Consider the following 16,000-nt stretch of genomic DNA (forward strand, 5'->3'; position numbering starts at 1 on the left):
GCAGTGTATGTGTGTTGCAGGTTATATGATGTTACAGCTGCACAGTACTTTTACTATTGTGATACACATCAGTGTTTCATCTCCCCAAAGTGTTGTACATAATGAGAACACCTCATTGGATGAAGATCAAACATAGGTGGCTGAAGCTCTCCAAGCTCAATTGCTGTTATTCCGACTGCCCAGATGTCACAGAGTTGGTTGTAGCCACCGTTCTTTTCCACTGCTGCGACTTCTGGGGCCATCCTGGGGGAATCAGTGAGTAGAACGTTTTTACTTTAAAAACAACATAGAGCACACCAATTTTTCTTATGCTCATAGATGGAAGAAAGAGGCTAGCAGGTAATTACTAGGGAGAAAGACGCTTTATCATCTGGCTCCACACTCTACTTCTAAAATCCAATATCCGGTGGCTAGAGAAATGGCTCAGTGGTCAGGAACCCTGGATACTCTTGTCAGAGTTGGTTCAGTTCCTAGCACCTACACAGTGACTCACAAATACCCTAACTCCAGCTCTAGGGGATCTGATGCTTCCTTCAGACCTCTGTGGGCACACATGTGCACAAACATGCACACTGGCAAAACACCCACACTTACAGGATAAAAATAAATAACTCAGAAAAAATGAGTAAAATTCACTACTTAAAAATCTCAACATCCTTCTCTGGATAGCCTGTTGCTTTAGTCTGTGCTGGTGAAACTGTTAAAGAGTACCAAGAGGAGCAGGCGGGGAGGAGTCTGCACAGTTCAGAGAAACCCCAGCATATGCGGGGACATACGGAGAGTAACCACAAGCAACGCCTGGAGAGCAGAGGGTACAGCAGGACTCACCCTGTGACTTACACACTTAGAAGGGGCCATACACTACTTGTTACTGTTGGGATAAGTACAGAAATGGCAAGTATGCTTTCTCTTGTCTAAACATAACAATTTTTAGTAAATCATTTTATTTTACAAAAGTATAAGTCTGATCTGAAATGGAAAAAGAAATCATAACTAGGGGCTTAGAGCAATGGTTCTCTACTTCCTAATGCCATACCCTCGTGTTATTGTGACTCCAACCATAATAGTATTTCACCGCTACTTCATATCAGTAATTTGTGATATGGTTATGAGTCATAATGTAAATATCTGATATGTAGGATATCTAAAATGTAACCCCAAAGGGGTCACTACCCACAAACTGAGAACCACTGGCTTAGAGGATCTGGAAGGACATGGAAAACAGACTGCCAAGGTAGGGGCTAGAAATGAACAATCTCCTTTTATACAAGAATTTACTTGTGAAAATGATGCGAACCCACCAACTTAATTATGGAGGAAATTAATATAAAACTCACACCAACATGAAACATACAGTGTGTGTGGTAAGGAGATGAAAAGGCATGCGGAGGAGCTCCCACACGCCTCAAAAACACAGGGTATGGTAGCAAACACCTCTAACTACAGGCCCTGGGAGGCTGAAACAGGAATTATCTTGAGTTCCAGGCCAGCCTGAGCTACACAGAAGATCATGTCTCAATAACCACTGCCCACCCTCCGCCAATCTCAAAACACACAGATAATATCCAAGGTGAGGTGGGGGTGGCACTGCCCAGGGGAAAATTTTTCACTTCCATTTTCAAGTTTTTAATTTATAGTTATATTAATTATCCACAAGGTGCTATTGCTTTTACATGCATAAAACATTATAACCTACATCTGTTGAGATGCATACGGTGTCTCAGCTTAATGTGGAATATAGTACATGTGTTCTAAAGTGAGGCCATAATACTTACACTAATCTTTACCTTCTTGTGTGCTGGGCACTGAACCCAGGGCTGTGAACATGTTAGCCACACGCTCTGCTGTTGAGAGCTACACTCCCTGTCCTCCAAAATGCGAATATATATATATATATATATATATATATATATATATATATGGTATGTAAGTGCTGTGTACACGGTAATGGGCACGGTACAAAAGAGAAGAAAATGATACAGGCTAGTTTGAGCCTTGGATGGACTGAGCTGGGGCCAGGACAGCAAACACATTCCATTTCTTTACTCTCTGGAGTGAGACTGCGCAGCTAATTGGACTGGCAGCCTGACTGACTCTGTCCTACTTCCTAACTCAGAGGGACCTGAGCTTGGGTCATAAAGCCACCACAGGTAGTGACAGAAAGCTGCCATCAGAGGCAGCAGTGTATACAGCTCTGGGGAGTGGGCAGAACTCTGGGATGCAGTACACACAGCTCAAGCAGCTGCAGATGCGTTTACAATAGAGGAAGAGTCTATAGATGACCTGTCTATGTTTCCATTTAATGTTTATTTAAATGACACCAACTAAGGAATTCTCTGTTATCAAAGTGGTATTGTTAACTGAAGAAAATTACGAATATAGGGAAAAAAATGGAAGAAAACAAATACAGCCACTGTCTCACACATGTTTGTCCACGTTTTACTTAGAGACACATTACCTTTCCTAAGAATATTCTATCGCATGTGCTAATTTTGACCATGAGTTTTAAAAATTGTGCCCACTTTGGGCCTGTCTGCCAACAACTCATCTTTGTCAGCATCACTTTTAAGTACCATCATGTTATTCGCAGAAATGACAAGTGACATGCCCTTAGCTTATTCAAGCCTCTATTTTCTTTCTTAAACTACTCCTGGAGGCACTCTGTGCACAGAAATGTACAAGCCTCTGCTAGATTACCACCAGCAAAAGCACTGAGACTAAAGGATACAAACACCACGTAGAGGCTCTTACATCCTCAGTGACAAACCACTCTAGTGATTTTCACTGCAACATGCTCAGTGATGGGCGTGTCATTAGTGATGGCCAGTGTGGCTCATTGGTACCAAGTATTTTCCATGTCATGTGTTTATTGAGGGAAACATTTCTCCTATTTTATGATTTGTTACATGTGCTATTATAGTATCTGCTCTTCAAGAGGCATTCTTTTAAATGACATATTAAAGATATTACATAGTTGGGCCAATTTAGCCAGTCCTTCCTGTATTTTACTTGACTTTTAATTTTTGTTTCAGCTGGTAGACATAAAGCTTAAATTGTCATGTGATGTGAACCATCTTTTCCTTTAAAGTTTGATGCCAACACAAACCTCTTTTATCTTTCTCTTTCTTTCCTGTCTTCCGCCTTCCTTCTTTCTAAGACAGGATCTCATATACCCTAGCCTGGTCTCAAACTTGCTTTTAGCTGAGAATGAACTTAACTTTCTGATTCTCCTGCACTTCCAAGTGCAGAAAATAAAATCGATGCCCCCACCATGCGGTGCTGGGGACCGTGCATGCTGGGGAAATACTCTACCACTGACCACTGAGCTGTATTGTATCTCCACCTTCTAACTCATTTGCTCTATTTTTTTTTTTTTTTTTTTTTTTTGAACAGGGTCTCACTGTGAAACCCCTGCTGGCTTGGGACTCACTACAGGCAGGCTGGCTTCAAATTCACAGAACCTGCCTTTGCATCCCAAGAGCATATGCCACCATGCCCAGTCCTGCTTTCACTTTTATCCTGTGAAAGAACAGCCAGTGTTCTTAGTCACTGATCGATCTACCTCTGCAGACCCATATACAGTTTATTTTGGCAGTGTAAATTATTTACAAAATAATAAATTATCCAAACACCATACATTAACAAACCTAACATTTAACACAAACTCTGAATGCTATAGCATTCATTACATTATTTTAAATATTAAGGGATTTTGTTATTGCTCAGGTCATCCTCAAATTCATAGCAGTCCTCTTGCCTCAGCCTCCCTAATGCTGAATTACAGGTACCACCCACATGCCAGGCTCACACTGACGTTTTCTATGAGGTCTTCTGTTCCACATCAACTATCTGTCAATAAGGAGGGCAGTGTCTAGAGAGATTACCGTGGTCGTCACCAGTAGGATGCTCTGTGCATGTGGACCTATTGGACACCAGTGTAGGATGTATGGGCTTTACCAACCAGGGATATAGTCCTTGATTAGAACAGAAAATTAGAAGAGGCTTTTGAAAACTCCACTCTGTATAGGCCCTTTGCCATGGGGAGAGCTGGATGCCATGAAGAACCAAAGTTCCTAACACAGTCAATGCTGGGAAAGCATCAAGGAGCATGTAAGGCTCTTGGCCTCTGATGGTCGCTTGTATTAGCGAGAATTAAGGTCGAGCCCAAACCATAAAGAGATGAAAACAGGAGGACAGTCACAGTAGTGCCTTACCAATAAGGGGTGCCGATGAAAGACTTCCTCTTCGCAATGGTAGCTGTTATTTTTGCAGCCACACCAAAATCAGCTGGTGAGAGAAAAACCAGAGCAGGACTAAGGAAACTTAGTATTCTAAGTTTCACTCTTGGCATAGCATCGTTAATATCTTACACATTAATGTGAAAAAACTGTGTATAAACTTAGCACCAAGAGCTGTTCTTTCTTGGTAATAATATACTCATTAAAATAATATACTCATATACTGAAACTTTACTAGAATGAAAACTGTACTTTATTAGGATAATTAAATTATGTTAATTACAAGCACACTGAAATTAATTTGGGAAAAGTGACAAAACTAAAAATGTGGGAAAACATACAAAACATACACCTGAATTTCTTTAATCCTAAAACAGTCACTATTTTGTCGCTTTTTTAAAGAGCATTTTTCCTATGCATATAAAATTTGTTAAACATGATAATTGAAATGAAATACATTATTTTGTTCGTTTTTGCCATTTAATAAAACCAGATTTTACTTACACATTTTCATAAATATTAATGACGTGCTGAAAAATATTCCATGGGCTTGTATTTTCTACCATAAGTAATATGATTAATAGTTTTATGAATATGGGTTTTTTAACCTATAAGATTAATTTTCTTGAATAGGATTTTACTTCTTCAGGAATAAAATCAGTATATGACAGACAATGATCATTATGATTATATGTATAAAAATCAAACCAATTCAAACTTAAATATCATTTAATATTTTTTGGTAGAAAATTAAGAACTCAAAATAACATACCTAATTTTACATCACCATGGTCTGTTAATAAAATATTTGCACCCTAAAACAAAAGCACAAATACTATTAAACTAGCATCATAAAATTTCTTTCAAAACTCACCAATTTAAATATTTTAGATGAACTTACTTTGATATCTCTATGCATTTTGCCTTTAGTATGCAAATAGGCAAGACCCTGAAATTAAAAAAAAAATATGTATTAGCAAGACAGTATCAAACATCTACCTCAATTACTGAATAAGACAAACTAGACAGCCCTTTTCAGGGGATGAAAGGGTTCCTAACTAGTCAGTGAGCACTGTAATCTAACTCACTTTCTGGTAAAACTGGAACTGTTTTACAATTAGGACAATAAACACGCTGATCACTCCCAAAGCTTTCTCTTCTTGTGCTCTTTATAATTCTTCTTATCCCACCAACACTGCTTGTCTCTCTACTCCAGGGTTCCAAAGTCCCCGACTATCCTTCCTGCTTTGCCTTTCCACAGGGATTCCAGAATCAGCTGTCATTTCTCTGATGCCCCCTATTGCCAGCCACATGGGTCACTGTGTAGCCTAGACTGGCCTCAAACTCATGATTTCCCTCCCAGTGTCCTTGAATGCTGAGATTACAGGGGGGCCTCCATGCCTGACCAGCTGGCCAGTTTCTTAAACAACAAAAAAGTCTGGCTGGATTCCACTGGAACGGGGGTTGCCCCTGCGGAGAACCTCCTAACCCGGCTCAGCAGTTATGGGCTCACCTAGGTCTTTGACTCCTGTCAACAGTTTTGTGGCTTTAGTAAGCAGGTGTTTATGTTTACCCAGTTTATCCATGAGAATGTCATATCCCTTTCTCTTAGAATTTTAATTCCTAATTTAAAAATCCACTTGACTTTTGGAAAGCAATCTGACTCTTGCCGATGTTGGTTCTAGCTTAACCTGTTATGTTAGCTCTAGTGGCCACTTTGTAGGTTCTCTTTCATTTTCAATAAAATGACCATGCAGCATTGGGAATGTAGAGTTTTTTTGCTTGCTATTTTCAAAACTAGATTCCTTTTTACTTTATTCTTTTTTTTTTTTTTTTTTCCTTTCAGTCTATCAGAAACCTGGACTACAAGGCAGGATGGCCATTTTCATGTTGTTCTATCAGGATAAAAGACAATTTGGCTACAGCGCTTTCAGAGACACTCTCTACAGAGTTAACCAAGTTCCTTTTAAAGGTGCCGTGCCTGGGTGTTTACATTCATTTTTAAATTAGTTTACAAAGCAGACATTTTCCTTATGGCTTTTTGTACTTCTGTGTGTGTGTGTTGGTTGGGTCTCCTCCTTTCTCCTTCCTCACCACACTCCCAAAGCTTTCCCACACTATTCCCTACTTCACCTTCTTATACAAGAGGTCCCCTGCCTCCCAAAGCCCTTTCACTCAGAGGGCTCCTTCCCCGTTTTCTGGCCTCCTGAGGGGTCATACCCACATAAACACATTATAAAGATTAGAAGCTAGGGCCCACATAGGAAAGAAAAACATGTGGTATTTGTCTTTCTGTATGCTCAGAAATTTATCGGAATAAACAATGGATTTCACTAAATGTTCCCTTCGCTGACCATGTAATTTTCTCTAAAGCGTATTCATGGTTGCTTACTGTAAATGAACACTACCTCCAAGAAACATTCATTTTTTTATACAACATTTGCTTTTGCATATTGCTGGATTATCTTGTAAACTTATTTAAAAGGATTCTGTGTGTGTTGCTGTATGTTTTACAGCATTAACTGCCTTTGAGTATTCTATAGAATTTACAGAATCTTGTATCTGTCTACCTTCCCACTCTTTTTTTTTTTTGTTGTTGTTGTTGTTTTCTTTTCTTTTCTTTTTTTTTTTTTTTTTTTTTTTTTTTTTGAGACAGGGTTTCTCTGTAGCTTTGGAGGCTGTCCTGGAACTCACTCTGTAGACCAGGCTGGCCTCGAGATCACAGAGATCAGCCTGCCTCTGCCTCCAGGTGCTGGGATTAAAGGTGTGCACCACCGCATTCCAGCTCTGGCTCTCATTTCTTGAAAACCACCATGTCTTGTACTGTTTGGGGAGGTATGTTACTCCATTTTGATCAAATGCAGAACATTAGCTTAACAGAACTTTAAAATCAGAACAGATTCCGGAGGTCACCATTTGTATAGCTTTGTTTCAAACCTAGGGAATCAGTCTGTAAGAGGCTAAAGCCAGTTACTGGCCTGACAATAAATCTACGTTGCTGTTCTTTCTCTTTTATTTAGCACTCTGTTGCTTAAAGAAACAATGAACCTCAGAAACTAAAACTACTTTGCTGTTAATTCTTCACTATGAGTCTATGATTAGGTTTGCATTTTATTAAACAGTATATTTCTATTAGGTATATACTATGGAAAAAATTATTCCTAATTATTCCTCCTACTTGTATACACAGATTAAATCAAACAAAGACTAAAAATATTTGAGAAAAAGAATGTATCTCTAAGGTTTCTTTGTTGTTAACCCAAACAGCAGCACAGAAATGACTTATACAACCATTTTGGTACACCAATTATTTTAAGTAATCTACAAGTGATCTCATGTGCATAGGTTATGTGTAAATATAATGCCGCTTAATGTAAAAGACTAGCTGTAGCTATAGATGGTAGCATTCTTAGAGGTCCTGGAAACACTTTCTTAGATACTAAGTATAATCACACACAGAGGGGAATTTACTTGCATTTATCTCACAGTAGACTGGGAATAGTATGTCTTGGAGCCCAAAGATACACACTCAATAAACTAACTAGAATTTTTCTTGGATCTGACCACTCTAGGTTTACTTTAAAATAACAACTGCATGTACATACAGAACATAAAGAACTTCGGAACAACCTACACAATCTAGGAAGGACTCAGAAGAGAAGCTGCACTGAACAAATACCAGCTGCCCCCCCCCCCATTACTATCATTTAATCTGCAGCCTCATTTAAAAGCCTTAAAGCAGAGGGACTATATTGCTATCATTATTTTTTGCAATGAGCAATCATTCAGAGGACTGAAATGAAATGTAGAAATGTCACAAATGCTGTAGCTCTAGTGAAGACACACGTCAGCATACCAAATCTCTCACAGGCTCTGAAGTACATTAAGTAAAGCAAAGACATGCCACTTTTTTTTTTCCCCCAAAGGCATGCTTTTAATTTGTTAATGAAACTTAGGAAAGGGAGTTCTGGAAGCAAGGCCCTGTATTAATGACACACAGAACTAAGATACGATAAAAACCCTCATACTTCTGTAAGAGTGTTCTGTTCACACCCATAAACTTCGAGGTGAAGGTTAGACAAGTCCTTTCAACTGACAAGTCTACAGACTCATTCACGTTAAACAATTCATAGGTATGGTTTTCCTTAGCTTTGCTAGCATCCCATACCACCAAAGTACACTACCACACATGACCATCTGCATGTGATCATTGCAGTTCCAAATGGCTACCTGAATAAAGTCTTGTAAATCATTCATGAAAAAGTTAGCACCTTTACAGAATTTAGAACATGGAAGCTGGACTGGGAAGTTATTATTGTTTAACCACCATTCACAGTTACTAAGTGTGAAACTGCCTTTCTGGGTACTTAAGCAAATACTGATGTCTTCTGTACATAAGTTTCCCTTATTGGTTGATGAATAAGACACTGTGGCCAATAGGACAGCAAGATAGGTGGGTCTAGGAGATGAGGAGGATTCTGGGAGGTATAGGCAGAGAGCAGTCGCCATGTAGGATGCTAGAGGGGTAACAGGTCCCTGGACCTTTCTCTGGTAAGGTAATATCATGTGGAAATACTTAGATTAATAGAAATGGGTTAGCAATTAATACAGAACTAGCCAATAAGAAGCCCTAGTCATTGCCAATAGTTTCATAATTAATATAAGTCTCTGAGTGTTCATTTGGGGCTGGCATGGTTGTGGGAACAGGCTGGCAGGAAAGAGTACTTGTAACAAAACACATTACCTGTAACGTCTCTCTGCATACATAGGCTATTTGTAATTCAGATAATGGTCCAGTAACTAGAAAGAAATAAGAACAACAACAAAATCACATTGTTGTTTGACACTAACATTAAAAAACAGTCTAGCTGCAAAACGATGAAGGATGTACAACTTGTGTATGCACACTGCGAGCCTCTTCTGACTACAAGCACACAGTAACTGAGAAATGAAGTATAACACTGAGTATTTTAAAGTCTATTCTGAAAATAAGAGGGTTATTCCTGGACAATTCTGGACAGTGAAATGTAAAGTGTCCATTATGTGCAAAGCTTGGTACACGTACCACAGGAAGGCCCATAGAAAGCCAAGGCCCTAAGATCAACAGTCTCAGGAACAGGCAAAAGCAGGGCTGCCCGTGTGTGAATTACATGAATTACATGTCTAGAGGCGGAGACTGGCTGCTGGGACCCACTGATGAGCATCACACACGTTTTTAGAGGGTGAGGTGCTCTCTTCTCTTCACACATCTCTCAGGATAGGGAGTGAGGCTTGGTCCAGTGCCTTACCAAAGAATCAAAAGTAACCAGAGTATTTCTGGAAAGCAGATTTCTCTCTGATATGAAATATGAAATCCTTAGGCAACTATCCAACCAGGGGTTTCTAAACAGTACCTTTCAGTATGTGAGGAAATCTGGGGTTCTGCCTGCTGATGCTGACATCCAAACTAGAATGGACAGGAAATCTTTGTATAGAGAAATGCCTCACTGCATCATTTGACTGCTGGCTAGCTACATCCGCTCAGGAACATAAAAGTTTGATTTTTAGTACACTGGCGAAATGGTCACTTCATTAATAGCACCTAATTTACACATGTATGCACATACATCTTTCTTAAATAAGGTCTCACTATATAACCCCAGCTGGCCTGGAACTTACTATTCTTTATATACATCAGGCTGACCTCAAACTCACGAGTATACTACTTAAGGAAATAATAGTCCTTAAGCTCAATTTAACTAAGAAAAATAATGATCAGGTTTTAGTTTTGCAAACAGAAATTTCATGAAAATAATCTCAGAATAATTAAGCATAAAAGGGCAAGTGGTAAAAACTGCCAGTTATATCCTTTGAATTTTTAAAGCTATTTATAAAAACATAGATGGGTAAAGATTATAATTAAATACAAATTTTCATAAAAAGTCATAATTCTTTAAAAATCTTAGAAAAGAAATTTAATTGTCAGCTGGTAGTGGCATATACCTTTAATCCCAGCACCAGGAAAGCAGAGGCAGGCGGATCTCTGAGTTTAAGGTCAGCTTGGTTTATAGAGTGAGTTCCAGGACAGCCAGGGTTACTCAGAGAAACTCTTAAGCAACAAAATAAAACAAAAACAGAAAAGAATTTTAATTCAGTGATATAGAAATGTTACTATTTAATCAATATTTCTTTAAATCAATAAAAGGACAAAAGAGAATAAACAGTCATTCTGGAAGTTTTAATGACAATTTTATACTACTAAAGAATAAAATATGTTTCTTTTTTTCCTTTTGAGACAGGGTTTCATGTAGCCTGGGTTGGCCTTGAATCAATCCCCTATGGAATCAAGGATGACCCTGACCTCCTGACTTCCTACCTTTGCCTCCTATGTGCTGGAATTGTAGGTGTGTACCACCATTATAGGCCCTTACTAAAACTCTCAAGAGACAGTCTACATAGTATTTTGTGTACATGTATATTTATGCAATAAACTTTTTTTTAAAAAAATAAAGAGAATGAGTAAGTAGCCAAGACTTTTTTGTTATTTGTTATGGCTGTTTCTTGTTAACAAAATTGGCAGTTTTATAATTTATAGTTGAATGACACAATAATACATACTTATCAGAATTCAGAGTTTTCTTTTGAGCTCCACTTTCCCTCCATTAGAGGCAGTGACCTGTGAATCTGGCATATAATCCTCCCATTTTGCTATACAATTACATTTATGTATATTTACAAAAATAAAAATTCAAAAGCCTGAGCACGATCAACTGTGCTACACAAGTTTTTTCTTTTTTTTTTTCTTTTCTTTTTTTTGAGGAGTAATATCCAGGTCAGCGTACACAAAGCTATGCTATACACTGTTAAATGTAGTTAGTTTACTTTGTCATTGCTCACCTGGTATTATAAAACCTTCACAGATTTTTCTAAGATCTAAGACTGGAGTAGTACCTCTGTGTTTACATCTATTGCGGCCATTTCAGAAGCTGAATGAACAACTGATGACTTTCAATGTGAAGATTTTAGCATAGAAATACTTTTGGTATGTCACATAATTCTTAATAAATTAGACATATTTGCAATGGGTCTTTCACTATCCCATTTTTTACAAAGGAAAGAAAAATATCTCATAAAGATTCATTCTCAGCTTTACAAATTTTAGCAATTCAAGAAGCCGTCAAACACATCCCTTAAGCAGTAGAGCCCACACCCAAACTATTTCTGATTTTTTGTTTTGTTTTGTTATTCAATACAGGGTTTCTCTGTGCAACAGTCCTGGCTGTCCTGGAACTCACTCTGTAGACCAGGCTGGCCTCAAACTCACAGAGATCCACCTGCCCCTGCCTCCTAGGTGTTGGGATTAAAGGCATGCACCACCACTGCCCAGCAAAAAAACACTTCTAAAACAGGTTATGAAGAAAGCCAAGTTCACCTGAGAAACATACTAGCAGAATACTAAATATTCTTTCTTTTCAAAACTTACACATTTAAAACCAAACTGTCAGAGTAATGACTTCCATCCTGGCAGCTCTGCCTGCCTGACTTCTTTCTATGACTACACTGTAAGGACGCAGGATAGCTGCCTCTGCAGCTGCCTTGCTGCTTTCTTAGAAACCAATTCTAAACATATGTACTTAATTTCTAGCAGAGCTTCAGTGTTCAATCCAGATTGGCCTTGAACTCTGGAACCCTTCTCACTGTGCCTCACAAGCACTTGGGATAACAAGAACATACCACCATGCCCACTTAAAAAGTAAAATTGATACTGAACAAGCACTTATGGATCTCTTAGTTCAGGCTCAAGCATAATTAGCTGAGTAATCAAGGGCAACAGTAAGAATTCTTAGTTTTTAAACATGTGTCTGGGGACAGACAGAATAATGATAGAGAGTAAATCTACCCAAATAATTTCCCTTGTTAGCTAGAAATGTCAAACAACAACCATAAAAGTCAAAGTAGAATTTAAGATGTAAAATTGTATTGACAGTACCATGATAAATATCTTGAAGTGATCCGCCACCACAGTATTCCATGCAAATCCAGAGTTTTTCCCTACTATAATGAGAGAGAAAGAAAATTATTGTAGCCGATAATTCACAACTACTGACGTATGTACTCTACAGCTCTCACTGTTAGCGACTGGGTTCAGGATGCTCTGCAGACAGCAACAGATAGTTGCAAGTGCAATCCCTTCCTCCACATACAGGAGAGCGCATCGCTTTCAGTTTTGTTTCAATTTGAAAAAGGTAAGGCCATGATCTATTTTCTGTCATCATCATTCATAACGATCCATTAAGGCTGCCAGACAAGGCATGGCCACAGAAAGAGGTGCTAATGGTAACCCAGCAGGGAGATGGCACGAAAACCCTACCACACTTAGAATTCTGGACAACGTTTTCAAAGTGCACACATATGAAGGCAGTGACACAGAGGGAGGAGGCGATGCTCCTGGATTTACCTGAGATAGCTCCCAAAATACGCTACGATGTTGCAATGTTTACATTCTTTAACCATAAATATTTCTTGTTGAATCAAAGAAAAATCATCACCTGAAAAACAAAGTTGGTCACCATGTTACTTCAAATATGAAGAAATATGAGACGGCTGTACTTTGCAGCTGTTGGAAGGAATACTCTGCAGTTACCTGTTATGCCCATGTGATCTATGGTATAGTTTTAAGTTTTATGTATGTACATAATATACATTATATAACTTCATGTGTGCTAGGATGCTCCCACCACATCTCTTTGTTCACATTTTTCAAGGGTGATCTACACATTAATGAAAGTGGGGTAATGAAGTCACTTAATACTTTCATTTGAACAGAGCAGGTGGGGGAGGGGAGATAGTGAGAATTTGTGTGCACACGCCCGTGAAGTTCAGAGGTCAATGTTGGCTGTTTTCCTCTATCACTTCCCACTTTCTTTATTGAACAGGGTCTCTCAATGGACCTGAAGCCTGCTGACTGAGCAAGATTAGCTTGCCCGTCAGTCCCAGGGATGCTCCTGTCTCCTTCTCCTCGTACTGGGGTTACAGGCACAGCATCAGCAACCACTTTTTTTTTTTTTTTTTTTTTTTTTTTTTTTGTTTTGTTTTAAATGAGGATGCTAGCTAGGATATCAAACTCAGATATCTACTCTTGAATGACAAGCAATTTACCCACTGAACCATCTTCTAGCCCCAAAGCTACCCACCGCTATTATCTAAACTTCAACGTCCCTATATGTACAACAGTGTTTGTTTTATGCAGTTGGGTCCAACATCCACTACATATCTATTTACGATCATATCTTCTAGTTGGACAGTTCCATTTATTAACATAAAATGAACCCTTTATCTCTTTTGACTAATTTTGGTTGCTCTGTGAAACATGAGAACAGCTACTCAGGTTTGCTTGGAGCATCAACGCCTACACTTTCAGTTCACGAGCCTCTTTCCCTGTAAGGTGGATTTCTCATGGATAGCTACCAGTTGGTTCTTGAAAAGCTGAACTATGAAAAATGAATCTGTTTTCAGTTATTAGCAGAGTCAATAAGTCTGCTATATATAGAATCTGGATATATGGGTACTCTGGAATCTAGAATCAAAAGCTGTGAGTTACCCTGGCTACAGCTCTTCTCAATGTACTCAGAAAACCATGCGGCTGAGTAAGTCCTCATGCAGGATTTGAGAGCTCCACAAGATGAGCCTCTGCAGTCTGGTAAGGGCAGCTCCTGGCTACACCAAAAGTGGAAGAGAGCTGAGCGCCACCAAGGCCACGTGATTGTCATCCTGGCCTCTTTCAGTCCCAGGAAAAGAATGACCCACATCAGCCAAGAAGGGAGTCCCTCAGATGTCAAAGAGGGATGGACACTCTGCATACTCCATGAGAGACACTGGGAACAGTCTGCATCTGAATAACTAAATGACTAAAAGCCAAGACTGGCTTGAGTCCCTCTGAATAAGTTAACACATTTCATTCTCTTCATAAGATATTTATTACTGAAAGCAAGACTTTTCATTTATTATTTCATCAGATATTATCTAATTTATGCTTTTAAGCCCCACTGTGTATATTTCTATTTTGTTGCTTACAGGTTAAAATTATTAACATGATGCTTCTGAATTACATAGAAACTGTAACATGTCCATCCTGTAGAGGCATCAGTAACAGAACTATCACTTTTTAATAATAAAAAACTTTTTGTGGTTTAGTCTATATTATTGAAGCAACATTTTGTTACTATAGAGAAATAGTAAGAATAAAATTAAAATCACTCATAAATTTACCAGCTAAACACTGATAATTAGCATTTTGATGCTTCCTTCCATTTCTTTAAGTATGTAATTATGAGGTTCCTCCTACCACATCTATGAATGGGACTCATATGCCATAGCTTAGCAAGACTATTTTCAGCCAATAATAAAATAAGCACTGTTTATGTCAATAAAAATCACTTTAAAAACTCCCCAATTGGAGCCAGGCATTGGTAGCATAGGCCTTTAATCCCAGCACTCAGGAGGCAGAGGCAGGCGGATCTCTGTGAGTTCGAGGCCAGGCTGGTCTACAAGAGCAAGTTCCAGACAGGCTCCAAAGCCACAGAGAAACCCTGTCTCGAAAAACCAAAAACCAAAACAAAACAAAAAACCAAACCTCCCCAATTGAAAAGGAACAAGTGAGACAATATGAATTAAAGACTAAAATAACTCAGAACTCTTAGAAGAAATATTGTAAAAGACTTACGAGAGACAATGGATTTAGCGACTTGCTAGGTATGACACCAAAAGAATAATCAAAGTGAAAAAGGGCAAGACTATATCAGACTTTAAAAACATTCATCAAAGGACATAATCAACAGACTAAGAAGTAGCCTGTGGAATGGAAAAGTGATATGTGAAAATGATGTATCTGGTAAGGAGTTAATATATAAATATATAATATATAAAGAGCTCCTATAATTCAATAACTACAAAAATCACATACCTTCATTAAGCAATGGGCAACAAATGTCACCATTTATCCAATAATAACAGATGTTAATAACCATATGAAAATATGTTCAACAACACTAACCAGAGAAACATAACTGAAAACCAGAAAGAAATATCACATAGGTCCTCAAGGATGGGGGCTGCTTTTCTTTTTCTTTTTCTTTTTTAAGTAACAGTAGGGATGTAGAGAAGATGGAACCCTTGCGCCACTGCTGAGATCATAAAATTATGCAGCCACCACAGAAAACAATATGGTAGATCCTTAGAAAATTAAAATAAAAACAGAACTATTATATGATCTAGCGATTTATCTAGTAATCAGCTTACAGGTATACCACACCCAAAAAATACATCTGGAGTGTCAAAGAGATACATGATATTATATCACACACACACACACACACACACACACACACACACACACGGAATGATGTAGCTTTAAAGGGGAAATCCAGGAGGGCTTGGAAGATAGCTCAGTTTGGTAAAGTACTCACTAAATTCAAACTCCAGTACTTATGTAGAATGCTGGGCCTGGAGGTACAGACCTGTAATCCCAGTACTAGGAAAGCAGACACAGGAGGATCTCTAGGGCCAGCTGGCCAGCCAAATTAGCCAACAAAGAGGCCCAGGTCCCAGTGAGAGACACTGTCTCAGAAAAATGGAAAATGGATCCTGAGGAACAATATCCGAGGTTGACCTCTGCCTTCTTCATGCAGGAACACACATACTCACCTGCACACACATGTACACTCCACACACACCCACATGCCAGTACATGCAACACACTTTAAAAAGTTAAACTGCTTTGAGAA

General features: G+C 38.6%; 1 protein-coding gene across 1 annotated transcript in view; it reads right to left on the reverse strand.

Annotated features, from left to right (window-relative positions):
* Map4k5 (mitogen-activated protein kinase kinase kinase kinase 5) overlaps nt 1–16,000 on the reverse strand; it is an 81,437-nt gene that overhangs the window by 39,433 nt on the left and 26,004 nt on the right. The window contains exons 3-9 of the mRNA XM_051195940.1: nt 12,676–12,766; nt 12,208–12,272; nt 8,983–9,038; nt 5,140–5,187; nt 5,011–5,053; nt 4,215–4,287; nt 112–243 (exon numbers count right to left, since the gene is read on the reverse strand). Coding sequence (XP_051051897.1) covers nt 112–243; nt 4,215–4,287; nt 5,011–5,053; nt 5,140–5,187; nt 8,983–9,038; nt 12,208–12,272; nt 12,676–12,766 — 508 coding nt within the window. The remainder of the gene's footprint in view (nt 1–111; nt 244–4,214; nt 4,288–5,010; nt 5,054–5,139; nt 5,188–8,982; nt 9,039–12,207; nt 12,273–12,675; nt 12,767–16,000) is intronic.

This window comes from Phodopus roborovskii, unplaced genomic scaffold (genome assembly GCF_943737965.1).
Source record: "Phodopus roborovskii unplaced genomic scaffold, PHOROB, whole genome shotgun sequence".
Lineage (NCBI taxonomy): Eukaryota > Metazoa > Chordata > Mammalia > Rodentia > Cricetidae > Phodopus > Phodopus roborovskii.